This window comes from Alternaria atra (genome assembly GCF_907166805.1).
Source record: "Alternaria atra isolate CS162 genome assembly, contig: 25, whole genome shotgun sequence".
Lineage (NCBI taxonomy): Eukaryota > Fungi > Ascomycota > Dothideomycetes > Pleosporales > Pleosporaceae > Alternaria > Alternaria atra.
In genome coordinates this window covers 1,202,173-1,227,777 of record NW_025091323.1, presented here as the reverse complement: position 1 = coordinate 1,227,777, position 25,605 = coordinate 1,202,173, and the positions used below count along the sequence as shown (strand labels likewise).

Genomic DNA, 25,605 nt, shown 5'->3' with positions numbered 1-25,605 from the left:
GAAACGTGAGACAGCCAGGCAGGGTTCGTGGCCACGATCGACATAAGGGAAAGGTTGAAGGATGGAGACCTGGTGCGGCCTTCCAGGTGCAGCCATACATATGGAACATTGTGGTGACATGCCGGGCTTGACTGAAGGATGAAGATTGCTAGGAAGTTGCAGCCATGGCCCCCCCTAACAAATATCCAGCCACCTAGGATTGCAATAGGCTTCGTTCCGATGCGTCCGAGATCAGGCTTCACAAGGAGATATGGTGACCACACTGCAATAGCCCAGTAACGCGATATTGTAAATCAAAAGCAACATGCGATTGATCGTCGATGCTGTCAAGTATATGTTATATTCAACAGTGATCGAGCATTTTCAGTGTCGCACCAGCTGTAGTGCGTGTTGCCACGATGGCATATGAGAATTGATGGGTAATTCTTTGACTTTTGTGAACCTGTGCGACTTTGCCCGGTTATAGTAGGCGCACCACGCGCGTATCTTAACGCCTTCGTATATCGGCTGTTGAGGATATGAGTTGCTGATTAGGTCATGATTGCGAATCAGATGGTTGCAATAGGGATCTTAGAACGGGATGAAGTGGTGCGTATGAGAACAATGACGCGACGCGACGCGCCAAGGCCGGGAAGGCCCATCCACCCGCGACGCGACGGCTCTTACCACATGTTCTACACCGTGCGACAACGTACAAAGGCTGAAATTTAATAGCGGAACATATAAAAATTCCGTAACAGCTCTACAACTTCCCGCTTACCTTTCTTCCAGATCTCCTCTTCTTCAACACGCCGTAGCCCACATCGCAATGAACGATCTCAGCACGAACCCTCTTCGTCGTCGCTCCACGATTCAGTACAGCACATACACGCAAGGACTCCTGCTTGAAATATAGAGAGAGCTCTTAGTTTTCCTACACTCCAGCTACTACCGCAATCGACCTAGGTGTGCTCCTTAGGGTTATCCTATCTTTGTGCGCGGTAGCAAGGACAAAATGTTCTACCATGACACTCAGTAGCATATGCCGCTACTTGGAAGTTTTTGCATGGCTTCTCGTTCTTGGTCACGAACATGCAGAAATGCTACGAGCACATGAGCGTTATGGTCGACGATCAGCCTGGCGCTCATATTGGACACTCGAGCCCAAGCTCTCGGCACTTTAGATCGTTCCTCGTGTGACAACGCGGCACTTTGTTTACTCCAGATTGCGCTTTGTGCGACGGTGAAACCATATCCGAGGCTGGGTCTCATACGGAAAGTACCAAGATATCACAGAATTGTGTGGTCTGAATCTCACCGAGCAGATATTTGGCCCGCCAATGGGACCAGTGGAATGAATTACCATAATCACGGTTCATGTGCGACCCCGCCTTCCACGCATCGCATCTTGTGTTGCATACCCTGACCACCTGTATATCCTTAGATTGCCACGAGCAAGATCCAAGACTACAAATAGTCTGGGGAAACGCACCAAGAATGCTAAGCTATCATTCCAGTCTCGATACAACAAGACACTACCTTCAATTCGTCTCTCGCACGCTAACCCCGCACCCAACTCTTAGCGCCACGACTCTTGACCCCATATACAGAAATACGGTATCTTGGCGGCACTGTAACCACCACACGAATCGTACATCGCCGGGATGAAAGTGATTGGAGCAGCTTTCTGGAGTTTTAGCTTTGCGACAACGAGAAAGCTTAACGGCGGTCGCCGATGAGCTTCCAAGTCCCAAGGCGGATCCAGAGTCTATCGCTCCGTTGAAAGCACATCGCATGATCATTTCCTATACCGAATGAGCTCATTTCCAGCCATCTGGAGACTGGGCAATATACGATGTGTACCTTGTGCACCCAAGGATAGCTAGAATTGATGCTGTGAACTGATCGTATAAGTTGACAACATCACATAGTCGAGGAATGGTGCAACCTCCCACATACTCTGCTGAGCTTCACACTTTTGTCCTTCATCATGCCGTCAACTTCTGCTATCGCAATACTCCTGGCTCTTTGCGCTAATCGCGCATCTGGCTGGGTCATCGGAAAAGAACAGACAGAGACCCACCCGAGGATGACCTGGCAGCGCTGCACAGGCAAAGGCGGTAGCAGCTGCACCAACGTCAACGGAGAAATCGTGATCGACGCTAACTGGCGCTGGCTCCATTCCGTTGGAGGCTACACCAACTGCTTCGATGGAAATGAGTGGAACGCCACGGCGTGTCCAGACAATGCGGCCTGTACTAAGAACTGTGCAATCGAAGGCTCAGATTACCGTGGTACCTATGGTATCACAACCTCTGGCAACTCTCTCACACTCAAGTTCATCACCAAGGGCCAGTACTCCACCAACATTGGATCACGCACTTATCTCATGAAGGATGCAAACAACTATGAGGTAAGAAAACATTCCAACTATGAATTTGAAGAAGATACTGATCACTTCTCTTCACACTTTAGATGTTTAATCTTATCGGGAATGAATTTACCTTTGATGTAGATCTCTCACAGCTGCCATGCGGCCTCAACGGAGCCTTGTACTTTGTCTCCATGCCCCAGAAGGGTCATGGAACACCTGGAGCGAAGTATGGGACTGGTAGGCCACCATGTTCTCGTTGTTGATAGAACAGGGTCTAACATACCTCAGGGTACTGCGACGCTCAATGCGCTCGAGACCTCAAGTACATCGACGGCCAAGCCAACGCAGAAGGTTGGCAAGCATCCCAGTCTGATCCCAACGCTGGGATTGGTAAGAAGGGTGCATGCTGGTAAGCGAGTTCGTCTGCTCATCCTGTTCCCAATCTGACGCAACTCAGCACCGAGATGGATATTTGGGAGGCAAACTCCATCTCCACGGCTTTGACCCCGCATTCTTGTCAGCCTGAAGGCTACTCAGTCTGTACAGATGATAATTGTGGCGGCACATACTCACTTGATCGCTACGCCGGCACCTGCGATGCGAATGGCTGTGACTTCAACCCATACCGCGTTGGCGTAAAGGACTTCTATGGCAAGGGCAAATCCGGCGTGGATACGTCGAAGAAGATGACAGTGGTCACCCAGTTCTTGGGGTCAGGCCAACTCACCGAGATCAAGCGCTTCTATGTGCAGAATGGCAAGGTCATCAGCAACCCTGAGCCGACAATTCCCGGCATGGTATGTGCTCACTTTCTAAAGCCTCGCGAGACGCATTCTAACAGTCAACCAGAAAGGTAACTCAATCACCCAAGAATGGTGCAACACGCAGAAGGAAGTTTTCCAGGAGGAGATCTACCCCTTCAACGAGTTCGGCGGTATGGCATCCATGGGTAGGGGCATGAACTTGGGCATGGTACTCGTTATGAGTCTCTGGGACGATCACTACGCCAACATGCTCTGGCTGGACAGCAACTATCCTACTGACCAGGACCCGGAAAAGCCTGGCATTGCGCGCGGCGAATGCGCCACCAGCAGTGGTGTGCCAGCCGAAGTGGAAAGCGCCAACCCCAACGCACAAGTGGTCTTCTCGAACATCAAGTTCGGACCCATCGGAAGCACCTTTGCGCAGCCTGCATAGGCTCATGGATGCATCTAATGGCAATCCGCGTTCGCTGCCACCGTCCCTCCTTCACCATCATTCTGCAACAGTACTGGTTGCCACTTGTACATAAATCTGTCATGATCATGTCACTCGCTTAGTTACGATCTGAAAGGATGTTGAATCATCGCTGTACATACTTTGGTGGACTTTTACTTTTGTGATTCCACCCCCGAGCTCAAGAGTGTGACTCGAACCTAATCAATGTCAAACTTAGAGAAATTGCGCCAAGGATAGCTTTGACAGCTGTTAGCTCGTCGTCCCCGCCATACACAAAGTGAATTTCATTGCGGATCATACGGACCAGCCGCTTCGCATCGAAACAGGCATGAAATGTTAGGCATGCGTTTTGTACACAATCATTCGCGCAATCGCGATGCCCTACTATGGTTGATCAACAGAACGTTAGCCAGTCGCAACTTCCGCAACACCACCTGCAATACACTGTCTCCGCGAATGAAGGATATCGAGAGTTTAAGGTAGAATGGTGACATACGCAAAATAAGTTCAACTTCAAATACGAGATGGCGTTTTTCTACTTCTACCCCTAATCATCACACTTCAACAATCAACCGGGCGCGACAAACAAGCTTAACTCGCCGAGATACATTCCATGGTGAAGCTATTTCATATTTCAGTCTTGGGCGTTCGTCCAGTATACCTGGGTTTGTTCTCGCAAGGCCCAACCAAGTACCCGTCCAGTACGGTTTGAAGATCAACACCACAACGGCAAACAGGAGCGTCTGCCGCATACGTAATCGATGCGATCTCTTCTTCTACGTTATAATATAAATCGTCTTTACTTTCCTCTCTTATGTTTATCTGTGCTCAACTTCACACCACTCCCTTCTAATCTTTCCCAACTCAAATCTATCATAATTAGTACGCTTGAATATTCATCTTCCGAACACATGTCTTTCACCACTGGCTAGCAGTCTTTGCATTACTCATCGGAAATGCCCGATGCCTGTGCGGAGGATGTTGCGCGTTGCTGGTTTCCTTGTCCCTGCGACGACCTGGAGGAAGATCAGTGCGATTGCTGCTAGTAATGCTCGTGTATGAGGGTCGGTCGTCAATGATGCCGTAAAATATGAGTAGAAGATTGACAACTCATGAAGCCTACATCTTTGAAGATGAAGGTGGTAATGACAGAAATAGATATGCATCTAGGTCGATAACTTTCATTGCGGGCTTCGCTTCGAGAACATGCATTCTATGCTCGTTTACATTGGTGTTATCTAAACACTAAGCTCTAATCTAAAGGTGTCCGCTACTCTTTTTGCTGATAGGCATCGCAGCCTGTCGAAAATGTATCCTTCTCGGGTGGATGATGCTGATGAACACGAGCCTTCTCGAGGCAGGAGTTGATGTGGCACCGTTATAATGTTGAGTATTGCGGAAAGGTTGCTATGCCGCCTTTGCAGATGGAGATGGACTCGAACGGCCGCTCGTTCTTCATTGGTCAATCCATAGACCTGCTCCGCTAATGCCTCAATCGAGCCCAAGTATGCGTCATTATGGAGGAAGGTCTTTCCACCCTCAAGGCCATTAATGTTGATGGCGCAGGTGTCAAACAAAGCTTGTCAGACAATGGCTATGGTACAAGGACACGCAACAGATCTGCTTTATCAGAAGTTCTCGCGCATGAGGAGATACCTAGGTAACGAGGTGGCAGGATGACGAATATAGATTCTTGATTGCGAAGTGGACAATGCATTAGGAGAATAGTTATCGCCAACCTAAATCATCGACTTGGCCTAAGGTACTTGCTTCCACGCGTATCCCCCAAAAGTCACCGCGCGCCCTACGCTATAGTCGCCGCCGTGGCTTTCTTACCACCAAGCTTGGCTTTCTGCTGTGCGTGTTAAACATGTAACACGAATGAAGGAAACGAAGGTTGTATGGAGTACTCACCAGCAAAGGAATAGAGCAGACCACGCTTAGCGCAGCAGCTGCGAGGAAGAAAGCCCATACGCTGGTCATGGCGCTGGCAATCGCTGGAATAACCAAAGCTTTCTCCGCGTCGGATAGTGCTTGGAAAGCCTCGCCGCTTGATCCCGCGATGAGGTTCCCGATCTCGGCAGAGGAGACTTTTGGGAGAGCCCTACTAACCTTGTCGATGGCTACATTATGGAAGAGATTGCCACTGATGGCAAGAAACAGTACCATACCGAGATCTTGGGCTATCGTCATAGCGCCGATGACGTTGGCTACGTCACGAGCGTGGATTAAAGACTGCATTATGGCAAAACCTGCAACAATGTAACACCCTGCACCAGTTCCTACAAGAATGTTGTAGCCGTAGATGTTGGCGTTGGACGTGTTTTCATCCACGGTGTCTGCGAAAGACGTTAGCTTGGCCATCACTATTTCGGATGCGTGTCAAGCGAAGTTTCTTACACATCAAAGCTGTGCCGATAAGTGCAAGCATGCTTCCTCCAATATACCAGACAGGAACCAAACCATATCTAGGCATCAAGAAGCCATTGACCATTGAGGCGACGACCATGAACATGATTAGTGGCAGTAAACGAATGCCAGCCTCAAGTGCGCCATCGCCCTTGACAAATTGGAAGTACAAGGGCATGTAGTAAGTCATAGCCAGAATGACTCCCGAAGATAGGAAAACTTGGAGCTGCATGTTGATCAACGTGGGCTGCTTGAAGAAATGCAGAGGGTATAGGCGATTCTCCCCGGTGATCAGCGGGTGCAACTTCAGCATGACGATAAAGGCGACCAGTAGAACACCCGTGGCAGTCCATAGCGCGATCACTGTTCCGGATTTGAATGAGTAGATGACCCCGCCAAAGGTGAGTACAACAGTCAAGCAGGCGGAACCAGCAAGAAAGAGAACGGCATTGATCCAGTCGATGAGTCGAAACTTCTCTGCGAGCGTCTTGTATGGATAAGGATCGATACTGGGAAATATTAGGAGGTAGGCGGGTGCAAAGACAGCGCCAATAGGAAGGTTAACGTAGAATCCCTAGCATCGGATTAGCATCTAAAGCGAAATATCTAAGAAGCATGCGTGAGCAACACGTATCCATCTCCAAGTGGCACTGCTAGCTGCAAAGGCGCCGCCAAGCTAATACCAAATACTAAGCATACAGCCAATGAGGTGGGTCAATCAAGAGTACTCTTACCACTGGACCTAGAACGCTGCCAACACCCCAAACGACAGTGCTCCCAGCAAGGTATGCAGGTTTCTCCTGGTCATTGCAAAGAACCGATACATAGGTTAGAGTACCTGAGTACATTCCAGAGCCACCAATGCCAGCAATGACACGGCCAATTATAAGCGCTTCAATGTTTGGAGCAGCACCACAAAGGGCACTGCCGGCCTCGAACAAGAAGATATTGAAGATATAGACCCATTTGATGTTGAAGACGCCGTAGACCTTCCCCCAAAGCAGAATGAACATGGTGCCGAGTGCGAAGCCGGTGCCAATCCATGTTAACAGCTCAGGGTGGCCGAAATCGTTGATGATTGCTGGTTGGATATTGGCCACGATGGTGTTGTCAAGAGCGAAGAGCAGTGTCGTGGATAACATAGAAGCGTAAGAGATGACCCACTATATTGGCACGAAAGCAATGCATTAGCAAGGATGCGATCTGTTATTAGGATGTGTGTGTAAGTATCGAGATGGGTTGCTTACCTTCCAACCATGAATGTCGCGAGGGCTGGGCATGTAAGCTGTAGTGACGCCGTCACTGCTACCAAAAGGGTTACTTGGTGCGATCTGAGTGTTCATGATTGTGTTCACTGCGTCTGCTCGCTTTTCAAGATTTGACCGGTTCATGTTCGGCTAGTTCGACTGGCTCTTTATGGGATGCGGCTTTCGCGGTCGTCAGTCAATCGTCAATCGATCTTGAAATGGCTTCGTAAGGGAAACAAGAATTCGCAATATTGATGGCAATACTACGTAGTTGTAGCGATATTATACTATCTGGGGAGGGGTCGAGGCGGAGAGCGGACACGGACACGGACGCGGAGGCCGAGGGACCCACTTCTCATGGTGACGCTGCCGCACTATAACGATAGCGATCAATTTGCAGCTCTATGGGGGCGAGTCCGTCGTTCAGAGGTACTTCCGCAGAAGAGACCATAGTGTTTATACCTTTGTGGTAAGCGTTTGGTGATCGGCATGTATGGCATCTGCGATGACACGCTACTAGGTTCGTTTGAAGCTTCCGAAGCGGAGCAACAACAGCAAAACCCAAAGAAAGAGGGGGCATTATAGAGCTGACAATTCGAAGTCATTATTCTCTTCCCACTCCTGTAGCTTTGCCCCAACATGGGTCACAGATTTGTGCCAGTATCCGTCCAATTCCTCAATATGATCTAGAGCTGCGAAAAGTAGCTTGGATGAGACCACGACACCGTTTGTAGTCTTGTGGAGTTCTCCATGTACAAATTCGCGATACAGCGCCTTTAGTGCCATGGTCAAAGGCCAAGCGATAAAGATGGCCTACAACATGATGATGTTACTATTCCCCTGCCGTGGCGACGGTAGATTGAGGCCTACCGCGTTGCATATTTGGAAAGCAGCAGCGGTAGCACGTTTTTGGCTCTCGGTAATCATAAATGACGGGAGTGCTTGCTCTTCGTTCTTTGTGATAGCGGAATCATGTAAAAAGATTTCAGTAGCGCGCAGGTTCATGTAGAGGCTGAAGGCTATTGGATCCTCGCGAATGGATGTGGCATTAAGATGAGGTTTGAGGATGGTAAAGAAGTCATCGATCTTGGGAGGTTGTAGATCAGATCTCAACGACCCTGGCGCTGGCAGGTTGATTCGAAAGTTCTAAAACCTATGTTAGTTTGCACGTCTCGTTGAATAACACAGTAATGCGATCCGAACCTTGACGTCTCCTAACTGACACTCCCAGCCAGTCCGTGTTTTCATGTAGCTTTGCAATATGTATAAGGCCCAGAATGTCCGACGTCGTTCCTCCAACAGCACCGGATCTTCTGTATGCGAAAAGCTCAATAGGGAGCTACCTCGAGTCTCTCCATTCTGCATTCCTTGCCTATGCACGTTTTCATCCATTCGGTGTAACTCGAGAAGCCTACAGAGCATGGCGGCGCGTCCCAGCGTCAGCCAGCTCCTCTCCAGCTTCCGACTCATAGCCTCGAAACGGCCTACAAGTAATAAAGCCTGGAGGAAGTTCAAGTCGTTTAGAAGATTTTCTCGTTCACATCGTTCAGCGTGTTCACGTGCTAGATTGTAGCACATCAGCTGTCGGTTTGGATCTTCAGAGGAGTGGGCGCAACCAGCAAGGGCAACGGCATAGATCAAGGCGCACATTGCAGGGCTGCCACCACCCGTTGAATCTGCCATGAACCTGTCTCTGTTCACGAACGGGAAGGAAGGGTAGACGGATTCAAAGTAGTGGTCGTGCAGCACACCCAAATCTGTTGGAGATAGGTCTTCTTCCAAACTACTCTGAAAAGATGACTGAGGTCCATTGAGCAGTACGTTGTCCAATGGTTCGAGTGCTGCCAGCGGCTGATTCACCCAGTCAAGCGACATGTTGGTATCTGCACCATCAGTAAAAGAAGTGAATAGATCAGCATCCAGGAGAGACGAGTCAGTCGTCAGAGTGTCCGTAGCTGGCAACGTGAGTCCTGACTGCGGATGTGAACGCAACAGCGGAGGCGTTTTCGACGTGGTACGAGCGAGCTGGGCCTCGGACCTGGCCAGCCGCTCCTGGAGTTGCTTCAGCTGTCCGTCACGTATGCGACGTGAATGAGTTTGATTGTAGCCACAAGGTTGATTCAGACGATCACAACGTCTTTACAGCGAGGTGCGTAATAGTATCAGCTTCGTATTTCTATGTTCACATAGTCGCCAGACTTGAACGAAGAAGCTTCTTTTGTATGAGTTGCACCAAAATGATTCTATAGCCTGAAGGTATTCAGAAGGTTCTACATTAACGTATATCAAGGTAAAACACGATGGATACCTTCAGGCCATATTCTGTTCAGGTACGACTCATTGGGAAACAAACTTCTCCGTAGGGATGTGGTGCTGTTTGGAAGACGAACCTGCATTTTGGAAGGGCTCGATCGCACCGAACTTTGCGCTCTCTGATCCTCAGGGAGTCAGCAAACTCTTCCGCTGATGGCTTCTCTGCGCCCGCCTGCTACTCCAGACCACTCGTATTCGGCGAGACGCATCAGCTGGGGACTTGCCTGCAGATCTCACAAGCATACTGTGCCGTGAGTGGTGTGCTGGCAGGAGACGATCCCATCGTGTTGAAGCTCATCATCTGGTTGATCTGGCGCGTTCGAATGCTCGACGAGAAACTTCCTTGATCGAGTTAATTATCGGGTAGTTGATGGAGCACGCATAAGAAGTACAATGTATTGATGATCGATCTGTCGCGAACGGTACTTCTAACGAGCTATCTCAAGGGATGAGCTAAGCCCGTTCAGGATACAACGATACCGTAGTGCTTGGCGCCTGCAGGTAGTATAGCAAGGCAACGCATGTAAATTTAGTCTTTAGTTACCAGTGCAGCCTAGTTGCAACGTTTGTACTGCCTGGGCACAATCGGCAAGTGCCAGCACATCTCGTGACGATATGCCGGGTTTGAGAGGTCGCATGATCTGACGACTCACAAAGATTGGCCGGCCACCAGCCGATAGCAAAAACGAGGTACTCACCACTATTATCACTCTTTCTTCCTCAAATCCGGTTATTGCGCATTAAGCACTTCTTTTCCGAATCTGAAGGCATTTGGGCTTGAATCCTTTGTTGATGTCGAGAGCTTGAGGTGCATCATCCGTTCCGCCCCACCACCCCGCCTCCTCGGCTGTGGCGCGTTATCGCTTATCGCGACATTCCTACGCCTTCAGCGCGTCATCTGCTCCTTCGCGTTGACACGCCTTAAAGGGAGGACAATCCTCCTAGGAGAGCGTCTCATTCACCTCTGGTTCAGCGAACAAGAGGCCCAAATCCAATCGTTGACAGGACGCGTTGTCGCTTTTTATGCCCGCACCAAGTGAGCACAAGACGGGATCCTCGAGCATCAACACTTGAACGATCGCCCAGTCGGAGTCAACAACGAGCATCAAAACCACAGTCGACGGCTCGCAGCTCCACTGTGTCAAAGCAATATAAGATTGCTTCTCTGCAAGACTCCCCTCCCATAGCGCCTACTCTGGTCTGGTACTATCCGCGTTGCACCTGAACAACACTCCATCACCATACAGGCCATAGACATATCGTGCTATACTACTCTCTAATTCGGACTTGACTCCACTGATTCGTATCTCTCCTACAAACGATCTTTAGCACACTATGCCGAACTTATCAACAACACCTTTCCCTCTCTACCTCTTCCCTAGCCTGCCCTTCCGCCGGCGCCGAAGCTCGGCCACCAGCACGTCGACCGCCTCCACATCTCCGTCTTCATCTCCACCACAGCCAACCTTGTTTCTCACGACGCGACCCACCTCACATCTGCGCTGCCAGAAGTGTCTGGCCGACCTCATCCCCACGTCATCCATCATAAGCAAAGGGTTCACTGGGCGCCATGGTCGCGCATATCTTGTAGGACCACCATCGACATCGAGCTTCATTGCTGGCGGGAATATGTCGGCAACGGGATGGAGGGAAGGCGACCTGCCAAACACGTTGACACACAAAGCTCATGCTCGTCAGCTAGTGACAGGCGCTCATACCGTGTCCGACATTAGTTGTCGTAGTTGTGGTAGCGTGCTGGGATGGAAGTATGTCGACGCTGCCGAAGACAGCCAGAAATACAAGGTCGGCAAGTTTATACTAGAGACGAAGAGGATTGTTAAGGATGCAGAATGGGATGAGAATATCAATGAAGAAGACAATGGTATGGGGCTGGACAAGAACGAAGAAGACATCGAGTTCGATTCGCAGGACGAAGACGAATGCGAAGATCTCTTCAGCGGTATCTGGACACCCCAGCTTGCGAGTAAGAGGAGGAAGCGCCGTGTTTACGGCGATGTTGACCTTTCTGCTTGAGTTGATCGGCACTTTGGACGAAATTTCCATTACACGCAAACTTCCAGAGCACATTTTGATACATACACCCTACACCTCGATATGAGATACGAACGAATACCCTGGACACATGACTAACACTCTTTTCACCTTCTGATACCCAGGAAAGGCGTACGGTTTTGGCGTAATGGCTTGTTTTTATCCAATGGTATCTGGATGTATCTAGCTTATGAACCATGATACAATACTACGATAATTTGATCCTCACGCCTTGAACACAGCTGCAAATCTATCCATGTTCCCGTGTCTCGTTAGCAAGAAAACGGGGAAGGAAAATGCCGTATTCACAACTTCGAAGTCGCACCCTTCGCTTCCCTCGTAACCCTAGCCACCTCCCCTGAACTCTCCGGGTTCCATCCAGCAATCAAGTCTTCCACAATGTTAGTTTCATCTTGCCCCCACACCAACCCACCAACCGCCTTCCACTCCCCATCATTTGTTTGCCTCAGCACACGATACGTAGGCACACCACAAAGACCCAATTCTTTTGCCTCTGCAGTAGCGGTCCGCAATCTGGCTTTGACTGCTGGTTCATTTGCGCGCGCAATGAGATCAGTGCCGTTGAAGCCACCTTTGTCGAGAACGGTTCGCAGGACAGAATCGTCCGAGACGTTTTGGTTGTGCGACCAACATGCTTCGACTATGCTTCGTTAGCGTGTTGCATGATAGTTTGCATGTGCGAGGAACAAAGTGGATTGTTTAACTTACACAACAACTTCGTGGTCTCGGGCTTCACCAGCGCAACCCTCAACACAGTCGGCGTACGAATCGGAAAAACGTCTGCCCAATAGAACTTCACTTCTTCAATACTATCCTCCTTTCCAGCATCTTGCGTATTGACAGCGTTCCAGTACTCTGTCCAATCCGCGTGATCTTGCTTCGACCACAGCGCTTTCGCTGGACTAATCGCCGCCATGGGTAGATTTGGCGCACCAATTTCGCGAAATAAAATCCCCAGCAGAAACGGTTTCATGACGATCTCTAGATCCTTTCCAAACGTCGTCTTCAATCGCTCTAATTGTGTGTATGCCAGAAATGCCCACGGACTGCTAAAGTCGAACCAGAATTCCAGTTTGACACGGCCGTGAGGAGTATCATTGGGTACACAGCGAGGCATCAGACTCTTGAGTGCTGGTACGGTTCTCCATGGCTTCCCAGGCGACGATGACGACGACGACGAAGACAGAGAAAGTAATGTCGCTTCAACGAAATGCCTAAAGATTGGGATACAAAAGTTAGTATCTGTCTCACATGCAGTTTGTACATGGGATTCACTTGCATCCGATCTTGGCCCCAGAAAAATCTCCCTTCCCTCTTCCCACCATCAATATTAGTCCACACAGCAGATGGAATCCAGAAACCCGGGACACCAAAAGCACCTCTTTCAATCGCTTCTGCGGTAGACGTCTCTAGCGCTTTCCTCGCATCGGCATTGGCGAAACATTCTTCTCCCATGTTTTTGATACCACATTCACTCGCGATTTGCAGAAGAGTGGCATTGGAGTTCACGTCCTTGCCTTCCACCCAATAAGCTTGGAACAGCCTATCTGTTAACATCCTCCTCTTCTCTTGGTCCGTGACGCAATACAGTAAGCGCAGTGCATTCACTGTTTTCCGTGGATGCTGCGGAGGTGGGTTATATCGGATGTTATATCTGCGCAAGGTGCGTTGCATACCCTGCGCTGTAACGGCTTTCTTGGCTGAGTTGAAGACATCGGATGCTGAGCCGCCGGCGCCTTGGGGTGCAGCTGTTGCACGGTAGATAGCCCCTAGGAGGACGGGTTTGTAGATCAGGGTAGCATTCGTGCGGTGGGCTAATAAGAGTACGCGGGTTGACGCTATGTAGGCGAATGGGCAGGATATGTCGTAGTTAAATTCCAGGATACGTTGGGGGTTGGTGGGTAGCATGGTTGATGAGGATTAGGGTGTAGACGAGGTTGTGTTGTTATGATCAAGTTTGGAAGTAGGTGTGAAGGTGGATAGATTTACAGACGAAGACCATGTGTAAGCGTGGCCTAGTCGACTAGCAAGTATTCATCTCGGTATATGGTAGCGTAGGTGTGGGGTAAACGCAGGTACAGCCGAGGTCCATCCAATTTACAAGAACACCGGCTTTTGCTATCACAAAAGATCAGCCACATGAATTCGTTATTTACAGTTTCTAGCTTCTATAGCAGCCATCAGAATCTACAGCAGCTAGTTCATTCCTCTAGCCTACGCATAATTGAAGGCAGTTCTGCAGAGTGGACAGCTTGAGCTATCACTACTCTTGAACCACTTGAACAGACAAACTCCATGGAACAAGTTCTTGCAAGTGTGACACTTCTTGTCGGGCAACTTGCGATCCGACCCGACTATACTGTAGCAGATTGCACATTCGCTCTGGCCCTTGAGCGCTCCATCGACGTTCCTCTTGAAGGTGGTCAGCGCATCAATCAGGCTGCCATTGAAGATTGTAATAGCTCCCAACGAAGTTCTCAGCCAAGATTGCCATTTTTGTTCATTAACTGCGACACGGTTCAACCCTTCTATGTGAGCGTTTGCGAGAGGGAAGGCAGGCGGCAGAGAGATTCGCATCGCCATGGTTTGTTCGTCGACGACATATGATGCGGTGATCTCGCGCGCACGGTTGACGACTTTGACCGCGAAGGCCGAGTCGGGCTCGGATGCGACCTGCTCTTCCGACCATGTGTTGACTGCGTCGAGCGCAGCAGCAATCACGGGCGGTGAAACATACTTCTCCGTCCAGGGCTCGAGTGCAACGACTATAGCGCGCGATTTGCAGCTCTTAAACCAGGTCTTCGTTAGAGATGGAACGTCACGTAGACACAAAAAGTACAGGTGAGTTAACAGCCACTGCAGATCACGCTTGGGAGGTTCAACGTCCGCTTCGTATGTCGTGATGTCAAGTTTGGAGACGTCGGCTGGCTTGTTGTGGGCGTGGCCAAGGAAGTCGAACATGAAGTCGAGCAGTCCGGGAAGGTATTCACCCTCTCGGATATGCTCTACATAGTCGTTCTTGACCTTGAAAGAAGCGTGCTCTAGGTGATCGAAGACCAGCAACCAGCTCAGTAGGTAACCTCGCAAGGGCAAGGGCACACTGCGCTCGAAGTTGGCATCGGCAATCGCCGCGATCGTAGGCGCATCGATGATCAGTGACAACAACTCCTCAGGTAATCGAGCGGTAGTCTTCTCTAATGCTGCGTCGATGGATACTTGCTCCTGGGCTGCTGGGATCTGCTTGTGCAGGATATCGAAAGCAGTCTGCTGAACAGGTTGCGACTCCACATAGAGAAGAGGGAAAAGTTCCTCAGTGGAGTCCAGGTGTTTCAGCGACACCTTGGAGATCTGACGCGCTAGAACATCGTTGACCATCTTGAGTGGCTGATGGAACTCGTCTGGGAAATGTTGGGAATGCTTCAAGATGTTGATGAGTCCGTCAGCAACAACTTGCTCGTTCTCTTTCCATGCATCGAGAAGATCGTCGTTTGGCTCTTCGGCTTGAGTCAAAGATCGAAGCTGTGCATATAGCTTCAAGGATGCGTGTACAAGAGGAATCGGGCTGTCCATGCCAGACTCGTTCGCCTCCAATTCTTTCGTGGCTGACCAAATCGTCGCAAGCGCGCTTAAAATACCTGCCCAGTGCTCACCGTACATTTCGCCAATCAGTGGAAGCAACACTGTCAATGCACGGCACAACTCTGCTTTGACAGGACGAATAACTGTGTCTTCTTGTAGCCACGGGATGACATGCTGAACAAAGCGCATCAGGCGAGGACCGGCAATGCTTTCTAAGATACCTTCTTGGCCCATAACGCTGTTTAACAGCACGAGTTGCTGCAGTGCCTCATGCGACTTTTGCTGGACGTCAAGGCCTGTCAAATCGGCGATGATCTCGTTACACATTCTCTCGCAAGCTTTGCCGTACGACAATGGCTCCTTGAAAGCACTCAAAAATGCTAGAAGCTGGAGGACGTTCTTCGCACTTCGCGTGGTCTTAAGCGTTTCCTGAAGTTGAGCGGTTTGTGAGTTCTTCCAGCTAGCAATCTCCACGGTGTTGGCAATCAAAACAGCATATGCTCGAGCGTAGTAGTATGCTGGAGAAGTCGTGTCGGCATCTATGCTCGACAAAAGTGTAGTTGCCCAGGACAACAGCGAGGCGTTGGCATCATCTTTCGACCACGTCGCGACAAGACTCTTTACTTCATATGCTATAAAAGTCTGCGCATCTGAAACGAAGGTCATCGCCTCAGCTTCAACGTCTGAGTTATAATGTGCCCAAAAGCCGTTCGCGCCAGTGAGACCAAGGTTGTCATCTGCAAGTTGCACGGCTACCGCGATGTTGCCAAGATAGGTAGCCCGAACATCTGATGGAACGTTGTCGATGGAGAAGAGATCAGGGTTCTTGAAAAGCCTAGTTATATATTGGGTCATCCTGTATGCGGCAGAGTAACCATCGGCATCCCGTGGCATGGTTCTGATTTGAGAAGGCAGCTGGCCATTCTTAACAAGGTATACCGCGCCACCAAGAGGGTTTGTGATGGCCAAAGATGACTTTGGTGCGGCATTGAGAAAGGGTTCTAGAGCTGCGTTCCAGTCTTCAACGCTTGGAAGCACTCGAGCAATTTCCTCCCAATCACCGCCGACTTTGATGGACTGTTTTGCCAAGTCGACCAGGGTTTCAACAGAAACGGATGTCGGCGTAGCGTCTCGCAGCCCTTGTTGGACAAGATTGTACATGGATTGTTTAGAATTCGATTCAGATGACAGTATGGTCTGAATCGAAGCATTGACGGTTTTAGCACCCTGCGCTACCTCATCATCGGGAGATTCTGAGGCGAGAAGTAGACCTTGTAGAAGATTGGAGCCATGTGGACTAGTAACAAACTCTCGTAGCATCGTTGGGTTTGATTTGACGATTTGACGTAGACCTTGCAACGAATAGGGAGCCTGGTGTGATATGGAGAGCGTTTCCGTCATGTAAGCGAGGATCTCGTCTGTTGTTTCGGGAGCAAGTATAGTTGCTGGTGATTGGAGCATACGGCTGAATGAGTCCCATTCGGCAGAACCTTGGACAGCTTCGCGCACGTTCGTAGTAATGTACTTCTGTAATTCAGGGTCCGATGTTGCAAGGTCAAAAGAAGTTGGTATTCTCGACGAGGTGAGGATTGCTTCAAGCGCCTTGGTCTTTGCTGGAGAATCTGTATCTTTGAGAACAGTCTTGAGAGACGCACTCCATGCATCCTTGAAATATGCGTGGTCCGACTTGGTGTATAGTATGTCGATCAGGTAGGAAGACGAAGGAGACAACACCAGAGCTGGAAGATCATGCTGTATGAACGACTCTAAATCTTGCTCGGATTTGGTAGATGATATCAGGCTAGGGTTACGCTTTGTCACTGCTGCGATGGTGCCTGCTGCGCCGTATGGCTTTCCGTTCCTGCTCTTGAGTATACCAAGGGCTTCCGCTACTATTGACGAGCATGCTTGGGACAAGACAGGTTGAAGCGTCGCCAAACTTCCAAGGGAAAGCGCTTGGTCTTGTATAGTTGCAAAGAGCGCGGCGTGCTGGATGACGCTCGTTTGTGACTTCTCGTAATCTTTCGACTGCTCAGGGGCCGAGGTCTTGACACTATCGATCAATTGTTGTGAGAAAGTAGGCCATCGCTGTTCGAGCACGATCTTCATTCCTTCAATCTCTATTGCTTTAGATAGTAGACTTGACGCATTGGATGGTACAGCCCAGTCTGAAGTCTCTAATGATGGGCGAAGGTACTGCGTTATGATTGGTAAAACCATCTCCTCGAGCAGCTTGGTCTTCTCCTCATCACCCAGCCGCTGGGTGAGATAGCCAGCTATTTCCAAGTAGGCCTTAAAGCCTGCTTCGTGATTATACTTTGGTTCATCTTTGCGAATGATACCGCCATGCAGTGCGCTCAATAACTCTGCGGAGTCGGCACCGGATTGCGGCAATACTTCTACCGGGATTGTCTTCAATAGCTCAGGAATACGGGCCCAGGTGTCGCGTGGCCCTAGTTGAGAGCCCTTCTTCAAGAACTGCCGTAGGCGCCTGTCCACTCCGGTCTTGCTCTTGTAGTCGGTTGTCCATACGGAGGGATGCTTGGAAGTAAGAAGTGTCAGAGAGTCGACGTAATCACCGACAGAACCGGTTTGGTCGGAGTTCAAAGCCTCGGCTAGGTAGGCTTTGCTGAGAGTGTCGAGATGCTCTTGAACAGCAACGTCCTCCTTGGCAAGACATGTTCTGAGAAGACGGTGCACTGAGCGCCGTATCCCAGCGTCGTTGTATGAGGCGAACTGCCACAGCTTCTTATTCCCAATGAGAGTTTCGTAATCAGCCTGGTATTTGGATAGCTCCTCGGACTGCAGGTTGTTCAACAAGCTACCCAGTAAGGATATGCATGCAGAGATGACGCGACTGTACTTTGCTTCTGCGTCGTCTTTGCTGACTATACGCTCATCACTCAGAGTCGCAGTGCTCTCCTTGTCTATCGCATCGCGACAATATTCTAGTATGGGTTGTTGGTAAACCTTCCGAATGCTCTGTAACTTTTCGGGTGTGTTGAAGACTTGTCGTAGAGAGGTTTGGGTCGCGTCAACTACGGATCGGTCACTGTCGTAGAGACCGCATAGCCAAGCTGCGACGCTCTTAGGCATATGTCTTGCTATGCGCTTGCCGGCGGATACGGCGAATTGTCCGTGGACGAGTTGGGCATTCTGACGAACGGCTTTCGCATTATCGATCGAGGTTCGTGGGTATATCTTGATCCATGCCTCCAGTAGGCCCTCTTCTACTGGCTCTTGCAGTGATGATATATATGATTGTATATCTTCCAGCGCCTTCGCCTTGGTGGTGCTGTCCTTTTTTGAGAGGTTTCGCAAGTAGACGACGACATTCGGGTCTGAAATCGCCGAGAGATCTGGGGGCTCGGATACGTAGGACAGGGGCGATGTACTGGCGCTGAATGCCGCTGATGCACTGCCGAAAGCGCCGAAGGAGGATGTCGTGGCCGCCCGCGCACTGCTCGCCTGCGCTTTTGCTGCACGCTTTGACATGGCGGGGTTGGGTGACTGTGCAGTGTCACTGGGGTCCAAGGTAGGATCTGGGGTAGAGGCGGGGTCTCTTTGTGCTGATGAGACGAATCGAAGCTGACTGCAGCTACGTAATCAATTGCATAGAGTAAATACACTGTCGCATGCCAGTCAACATGGCAGAGGTTTGCGGATTACGCGAAATATGCGGCTCTGCTTGATGACGGCACCAACTTGTGGATAGGCGGACGACGGTGGGGCACACCCCTGCACATACACTAGGGCTCATCAGTGATTAGCGTGTCGCGTCAACATTGCACGTCGTCTGGGAGGCAACGCCCAAGCTTGTCTGATCTTTGTTCCCACCACCTCCCCTCCGCTACAACTAAATCCGCGCGGGCAGTGGACTGTCAACATGAAGTTCTTCATCGATAACCTCCCAGTGCTATTTCCGTATCCTAGGGTATATCCAGAGCAATATGCCTACATGTGCGATCTCAAGCGCACCTTGGACCAGGGCGGCCACTGTGTTCTCGAGATGCCTTCAGGCACGGGTAAAACCGTGTCTTTGCTCTCGCTCATCGTCGCTTACCAGCAGCACTATCCTGAAAAACGGAAGCTGATTTACTGTTCGCGTACCATGTCCGAGATCGAAAAGGCCTTGGCTGAGTTGAAGGCGCTGATGAAATACCGCACTACCGAGCTGGGATACGAGGAAGATTTCCGGGGCCTTGGGTTGACAAGTCGCAAAAACTTATGTCTACATCCGTCAGTCAAGCGAGAGAAGAGCGGGACCGTCGTAGATGCCAGATGCCGCAGCTTGACAGCAGGCTTCGTAAAAGAGAAGAAAGAGCGAGGCGAGGATGTCGAGCTGTGCGTATACCACGAGAACTTGGATCTCTTAGAACCCCATAATCTCATACCACCCGGTGTATGGACCTTCGATGGTATGCTCAAGTATGGCGAGCAGCAGAAGCAGTGTCCCTACTTTACAGCCCGGCGAATGATGCCTTACTGCAACGTCATCATCTACTCGTACCATTACCTACTAGACCCGAAAATCGCAGACAGAGTGTCAAAAGAACTTTCCAAAGACTGCATTGTCGTTTTCGACGAAGCTCACAACATCGACAACGTATGCATCGAATCTCTCAGTATCGATCTTACGGAGGATGTATTACGGAAAGCTACCAAGGGTGTCAACAACCTCGATCGCAAGATCACAGAAATGAAGAGCAGTGATGCAGAGAAGTTGCAAAACGAATACGCAAAACTCGTCGAGGGCCTGCGAGCTGCCGACGAAGCACGAAACGAAGAAGCCTTTATGGCGAACCCAGCATTACCAGACGATCTTCTCACAGAAGCCGTACCCGGTAACATACGGCGAGCTGAGCACTTTGTTGCCTTCCTCAAGCGCTTCATCGAGTACCTGAAGACGCGGATGAAGGTTCTTAACGTTGTTGCAGACACGCCCCCGGAGTTCCTCAAGCATCTGAAGGATCTTACTTTCATCGAAAGGAAACCGCTCCGGTTCTGCGCTGAGCGTCTGACTTCGCTTGTACGAACTCTTGAGCTTACAAACATTGAAGACTACCAGCCTCTGCAGGAAGTTGCGACGTTCGCTACACTAGTAGCTACCTACGAGACCGGGTTCCTCATGATCATCGAACCTTTTGAATCAGCGACGGCCACTGTCCCGAACCCAGTGCTGCACCTGACCTGTCTGGACGCTGCCATAGCCATCAAACCCGTCTTCGAACGCTTCTACTCCGTCATCGTCACCTCCGGAACCATGTCTCCACTCGACATGTACCCACGCATGCTTAACTTTAACACCGTCGTTCAGGAATCATTCACCATGACGCTGACACGGAAGTCCTTCTTACCCATGATCGTCGATCGCGGCAACGACCAGAACCAAGTCACGTCACAATTCGAGCATCGCAATGACTTGCAAGTACAGCGAAACTTCGGCAACCTGCTCATTGAGTTCTGCAAACTGACTCCAGATGGCGTCGTTGTATTCTTCCCTTCATACCTCTACATGGAGAGTATTATCTCAGCGTGGCAAGGCATGGAGATTCTAGACACAGTCTGGAAGTACAAACTCATTCTTGTCGAAACCCCCGACGCCCAAGAAACCGCCCTCGCACTAGAAACCTTCCGCACAGCCTGCAACAACGGCCGCGGCGCCGTTCTACTCTGTGTCGCGCGAGGAAAGGTTAGCGAAGGAATCGATTTCGACCACCACTACGGCCGCACTGTGTTGTGCATGGGCGTACCCTACCAATACACCGAGTCCAGGATTCTTAAAGCCCGCCTAGAGTTCCTGCGAGAAACCTACCGGATCAAAGAAGCAGACTTCCTCTCCTTTGACGCAATGCGCCACGCAGCTCAATGTCTGGGTCGCGTCATCCGCGGAAAAGACGACTACGGAATCATGGTGTTGGCAGATAAACGCTTCAACAAGAAACAAACCCAACTCCCCAAATGGATTCAACAAGGTCTCGACGCCAAGAGCACGAAACTCTCCATCGACCAAGCCGTCGGTGCAGCCAAGGCCTTCTTAAAGGATATGAGTGTACCATGGAGTCGAGCGGAACAGGAAGGTCATTCGTCGTGGTCGTTAGAGGATCTGGAAGCTCATCAGCGTAAGAAGGAGGCTCACGGTATTAGTGGCACAGATAATCCGGCTATGCGCGCACTGGAAGGCAGAGCCGAAGTTGAGCGCATGGAGGTTGATGAAGTGGATGAGTTTGGGGGCACGGCGGATGTTGATGCTGAGATGGCTGACTTGGCCAATGTCGATGGATAGGATTCCGCGGCTGTCCTGCCACTCACCAAACAATTACCCTTCCTTCATGGCGATGTTAGTGAGATTATTAGGTAGTCAGAGCTGCGCTTGGGGTGGATTATGCACTTGGTTACGTATCGGTATAATGCTGAGTATGGTAAAGGATGAGACTGAAAGCTTAGGATATGCCGCAGTCTTGACCATCATACACAAGACAGGCGTTGCATTGATTTCCTCCTACCTTTATGCTATATGAGACATGGGCTACTCGTTAGAACGTCACAGAATACAAGGATGGAAGGAATCAGAGTACAAATATTGCATTCAACTATCAACTATCAACGATGAACTGACCAGTGGAGAACACCTTGCTAGAAAACCATGTACAATAGCTAAGCGACCGGACTCCTTGCGTGCTACTTTGGATAAGGATGAACGCCCCCGTCCGCTGTGCAGAACTCCTCAGGAATAGAGAAACTCGGACCATATGCTGTGTTGTAGCGACAGACACCAAGAACCCTAACCGTGCCTAGTCTTCTCAGTACGTTTATATATCCATATCCATGAACAACCACTTCTTGCTTGTCAACTCTTCGCCCTGGCTGAACCCATCCAGCGTTGTAAGACCGAAGCCAATCCAGCCCAGGTCTTTGGTCAGATTGTTGAGGGCGACTTGATCAGCGTGGCGGTCAATGCATAGGACAAGACGGTCGCAGGAGAAGTGATCGACTTCGCAAAGTTCGAGAAGGGCCATAAGACTATGAAATGTTAGTAGTGCAATGATGGGAGGATGAAACCTGCGTCGATGACTTACCCTGCCTTGAGATCTCCGTTAATGACGGACTCATCGAAGAAGATGAACATGGCCCTCTCGTCCTCTTTCTCAGCAACGAAACCCCGGAACCTAATCCCACCAACGTAATCCCACATCTCAATGTAGTCGGTTATCGCACCCTTCTCTTCCTCGAACCGCACCATTTCAGGTGCAGCAGATTCAGTCGAAGAGTCCGAGTAGCGACGAGCATCGATACCGTAGTCGTTGGCAATAGCGGTGGTTGCAGTAGCGTTGTCATATGGCATACCCATCACTAGCGAGTTCTGGCGATGCTGGCTCCCCTCACCCAGGAATACAGATCGCAGTGTCTCGCAGAAGAGTCTCTCACACTCTCCCGTGATGGTGTATGCTGCCCCCCCTCTGCGCGCCTTTCCACCTTGAGCGGCGGACGCGTGTTTGGCGGCGAGGGGGGGACTTGAAGGGGGTGATGGAATTCCCTGTGAAAGTTAGTATATATTCTACATAATCTACTACAAGAAGAGGGTGTGGAATCTAGGGAAAAGAGAAGACATACCGAGCTGACCTCAGGAACACCACCCAGCCCCGGAAGACGGGGTAGTGGAGTAATGAAAGCCGTGAAGGCTGGCGGTGGCGGCATTTACCGAGTAGCAGCTGGCGCGGACATTGCTCGCGGATGAGTACGAATGAATGCTACTATTACTACTCATACTACTACTGCTTCGTTTCGACAGCGCCATTGCTACAGTATTGCCACGGTTGATTCGGTAGTCGGTGTAGAACTGGTGATAGTCCGAGGACGATGGTGCGTGAGCAAGGTTATTGGTTGAGGTGATTGCGGTGTTGTTTGTCGTTGGTGTAACAGAGGGCTTAAGTGCAGGTTGACGTTGGAGTTGGGCGAAGATGGAAGAGGAGTTGGGTTAAAGCGTTGTGGGGGCTTTGGGGCTCGTGCACGCAGATGGCGATGTGAGTGGTGGGTATAGCTAGCGCTAGAATCTTCGCAATCTCGGAAGCCTCGGCAAGCCATTTGTTGCGCGTGAAGTCATAGTGACTTTCTTCTAGGCACGGGAACTCGAAGGTCAATCCTAACGGCTTGAACATTCACTTCAACTAGGGGTACACAACACATGTGGAGATACTGCATATGTTACTTGAAGATTATGTATTACTACATATTCCAGATCTCAACCGGAACACCGTATAACTTTTCAAAGTAGCTTCCTCAGCGAAATCTTGCTCTTTGGCAACATCGCCTCGCTAATATCATTTACAGATGACACGCCATGGGGGAAAGACATTGGCGAAGAGGACTGAGAGATCCTTCCTCCTTGCACACATCTAATGAAACAAGCCCAGATATGCAAGTCGGATATCTCAGACGACACGCTATGCAGTTGATACAGAGACAGAAAAGGAAACGGGGTCAGGCGCGAACGCACGCAGGCCAGTGGAGTCCTGCACAGGAGTGGAGTCGGATCCTGGTGGGGGCTAAGTGGACCCATTGCGCGTAGACAATTACTGGCAGCATTTATCCGACCGAAATGCACTTGATATCGAAGATCAAGTCAGAGTTGGGAGGAATGTCCGGGGGAGCACCCTTCTTGCCGTAAGCCATCGCGGCGGGGATAGTAAGACGACGCTCACCGCCAGCAGTCATGCCAGCGACACCGACGTCCCAGCCCTTGATCACTTGGCCGACACCGAGCTTGAAAGAGAATGGCTTGCCCTTCTTGTTGGCTGTTTAACTGTCAGTTTGAGGTAGCACAGTTACAATCAATGGATACTCACAGTCAAAGACCTTGCCGTTCTTCAGCTTGCCGATGTAGCGCATCTCGACACGGTCGCCCTTCTTGGCGGCCTTGCCCTTACCCTCCTTCTTGTCATCAACGATGACACCGCTGACATTGCGAGGTCCTTTGGTGACCTCCTTCTTTGCTTCTGGCTTGGCATCGACCTTGGGGGAGCCAGTTGGGCCCTGCTCAAGGTTCTTAGCGAACTGAACCTTCTTCTTGTCGCTGCTGGGGGTATCAACCTTCTCAGCCTTCTTCTCAGGCTCTGCGGCCTTGGCAACAGCCTGGCCGTCATTCTTCTTCAGCTTCTTAGCTTCCTTCTTGCTAAGCTTAGCATCGCCGTTGGTCTTGCTGATCATGTCATCAAGAGTGGCATCGTCCTCGGCAGCGCGCTTCTTGTTCTTCTTGCCGGCGTCAACGAGCTTAGGCGCTTCCTCCTCGTCAGATTCAACCTCAGTGATCCTGGGGTCGGTCATACCATCGAGCTCGTCATCCTCAGACTCTTCCATCTCGTCGAGCTCATCCTCGTCGGAACCCATGTCGTAGCCAAGCCCTTCAAGACCATCGTCCTCGTCATCTTCATCCTCGTCCTCCTCTGGGAATACAAGGTAGTTACCGGTAACGTAAACGTCGTGAGTACCACTGACGGCGAGGTAGACCTCCTCGCCTTGGCGGACCGTGATGTCGAGAGGTTGCTGGTAGTGCTGCGCAGGCGTTAGTTAAAAATTATCTGGAGTCGCAATGTTCAAGCATACCTTCTCAGGGTCAAGAGTGCACAGAACGAGCTCCTCAGGCTCGTCGTCGTCATCATCATCATCATCCTCATCGTCCTCATCGTCCTCGTCGCTCAAATCGTCATCAGTGACCTTGGCCTTTCCCTTGGCCTTTCCCTTGCCGTTGGTCATGCCATCAATGTCCATCTCATCGGCCTCAAGCTCTTCTTGTAGCTTCTTGGTAAGAGCTGCCTGCTTGGCCTTCTTGGACCGGGCGGGATCGCTAGGGCCACCGTTCTTCTCGTTCTCGCTGTCGTCGGAGTCGGACATGTCCGAGTCGGCTTCAGGGAGCGCACCAGCGGCGCGGAGACGAGCAGCAATAGCTTCGATGTCACCCTCCTCGTAGTCCTCATCATCATCATCATCGTCGCTGTCATAGTCTGTGGGCACGCGGATGAGCTTCAGAGTCGCGCGAGGGTGCTTGTGCTCGTCATCAATTTGAGGCTCCGCATCTGGGTCGATAGCGGCCATGGTAATGCGGAACTGGTCATGGTCAGTACGATGTCGTAAACTTGCGCATTCGACAAAATTTTCATGTCAAATCTCGGCGCAAAAACTTCGCATGGCAGAACAAGCCATGCTGGGCGTCGGGAGTACTCACAGTTACAGACTGGTCGATAGCAGCCAGGATGGGAATGCCTCCAGCTGGAATGCGACGTCCGTAGACGCCTACAGGAATGGACGACATCTTGGAAATGGCCGTAGGTCTGTATATGGGGAAGCTGACGAGATTACTGGGGAGGATGGAGTCGGCGAATGTCTTCTTTGCTCAGATAATTGCACAGCTCGAGG

General features: G+C 50.5%; 9 protein-coding genes across 9 annotated transcripts; 3 read left to right on the top strand and 6 right to left on the bottom strand.

Annotated features, from left to right (window-relative positions):
* Positions 1 to 1,969: 1,969 nt before the first annotated feature.
* On the top strand, positions 1,970 to 3,550 carry ALTATR162_LOCUS5404 (uncharacterized protein; the record flags this gene model as incomplete). Its single annotated transcript, XM_043313023.1, has 5 exons — positions 1,970 to 2,392; positions 2,455 to 2,590; positions 2,642 to 2,762; positions 2,811 to 3,150; positions 3,203 to 3,550. The coding sequence occupies 5 exons, from the start codon at positions 1,970 to 1,972 to the stop codon at positions 3,548 to 3,550; spliced, it is 1,368 nt and encodes a 455-aa protein (XP_043168958.1).
* A 1,825-nt stretch (positions 3,551 to 5,375) lies between these two features.
* On the bottom strand, positions 5,376 to 7,371 carry ALTATR162_LOCUS5403 (uncharacterized protein; the record flags this gene model as incomplete). Its single annotated transcript, XM_043313022.1, has 5 exons — positions 5,376 to 5,426; positions 5,486 to 5,910; positions 6,035 to 6,554; positions 6,943 to 7,143; positions 7,228 to 7,371. 5 exons carry the CDS (start codon positions 7,369 to 7,371, stop codon positions 5,376 to 5,378), a joined length of 1,341 nt encoding a protein of 446 aa, XP_043168957.1.
* A 435-nt stretch (positions 7,372 to 7,806) lies between these two features.
* ALTATR162_LOCUS5402 (uncharacterized protein) lies at positions 7,807 to 9,102 on the bottom strand (the record flags this gene model as incomplete). Its single annotated transcript, XM_043313021.1, has 3 exons — positions 7,807 to 8,040; positions 8,098 to 8,373; positions 8,431 to 9,102. 3 exons carry the CDS (start codon positions 9,100 to 9,102, stop codon positions 7,807 to 7,809), a joined length of 1,182 nt encoding a protein of 393 aa, XP_043168956.1.
* A 1,773-nt stretch (positions 9,103 to 10,875) lies between these two features.
* On the top strand, positions 10,876 to 11,574 carry ALTATR162_LOCUS5401 (uncharacterized protein; the record flags this gene model as incomplete). The annotated part of the gene is made up of 1 exon (XM_043313020.1): positions 10,876 to 11,574. One exon carries the CDS (start codon positions 10,876 to 10,878, stop codon positions 11,572 to 11,574), a length of 699 nt encoding a protein of 232 aa, XP_043168955.1.
* A 323-nt stretch (positions 11,575 to 11,897) lies between these two features.
* ALTATR162_LOCUS5400 (uncharacterized protein) lies at positions 11,898 to 13,521 on the bottom strand (the record flags this gene model as incomplete). Its single annotated transcript, XM_043313019.1, has 3 exons — positions 11,898 to 12,253; positions 12,322 to 12,827; positions 12,893 to 13,521. 3 exons carry the CDS (start codon positions 13,519 to 13,521, stop codon positions 11,898 to 11,900), a joined length of 1,491 nt encoding a protein of 496 aa, XP_043168954.1.
* A 306-nt stretch (positions 13,522 to 13,827) lies between these two features.
* ALTATR162_LOCUS5399 (uncharacterized protein) lies at positions 13,828 to 18,687 on the bottom strand (the record flags this gene model as incomplete). The annotated part of the gene is made up of 1 exon (XM_043313018.1): positions 13,828 to 18,687. One exon carries the CDS (start codon positions 18,685 to 18,687, stop codon positions 13,828 to 13,830), a length of 4,860 nt encoding a protein of 1,619 aa, XP_043168953.1.
* Positions 18,688 to 19,078: 391 nt separating this feature from the next.
* On the top strand, positions 19,079 to 21,478 carry ALTATR162_LOCUS5398 (uncharacterized protein; the record flags this gene model as incomplete). Its single annotated transcript, XM_043313017.1, has 1 exon — positions 19,079 to 21,478. The coding sequence occupies one exon, from the start codon at positions 19,079 to 19,081 to the stop codon at positions 21,476 to 21,478; it is 2,400 nt and encodes a 799-aa protein (XP_043168952.1).
* A 526-nt stretch (positions 21,479 to 22,004) lies between these two features.
* On the bottom strand, positions 22,005 to 22,890 carry ALTATR162_LOCUS5397 (uncharacterized protein; the record flags this gene model as incomplete). The annotated part of the gene is made up of 3 exons (XM_043313016.1): positions 22,005 to 22,215; positions 22,272 to 22,729; positions 22,807 to 22,890. 3 exons carry the CDS (start codon positions 22,888 to 22,890, stop codon positions 22,005 to 22,007), a joined length of 753 nt encoding a protein of 250 aa, XP_043168951.1.
* Positions 22,891 to 23,778: 888 nt separating this feature from the next.
* ALTATR162_LOCUS5396 (uncharacterized protein) lies at positions 23,779 to 25,501 on the bottom strand (the record flags this gene model as incomplete). The annotated part of the gene is made up of 4 exons (XM_043313015.1): positions 23,779 to 23,987; positions 24,039 to 24,744; positions 24,796 to 25,296; positions 25,415 to 25,501. The coding sequence occupies 4 exons, from the start codon at positions 25,499 to 25,501 to the stop codon at positions 23,779 to 23,781; spliced, it is 1,503 nt and encodes a 500-aa protein (XP_043168950.1).
* Positions 25,502 to 25,605: the final 104 nt, after the last annotated feature.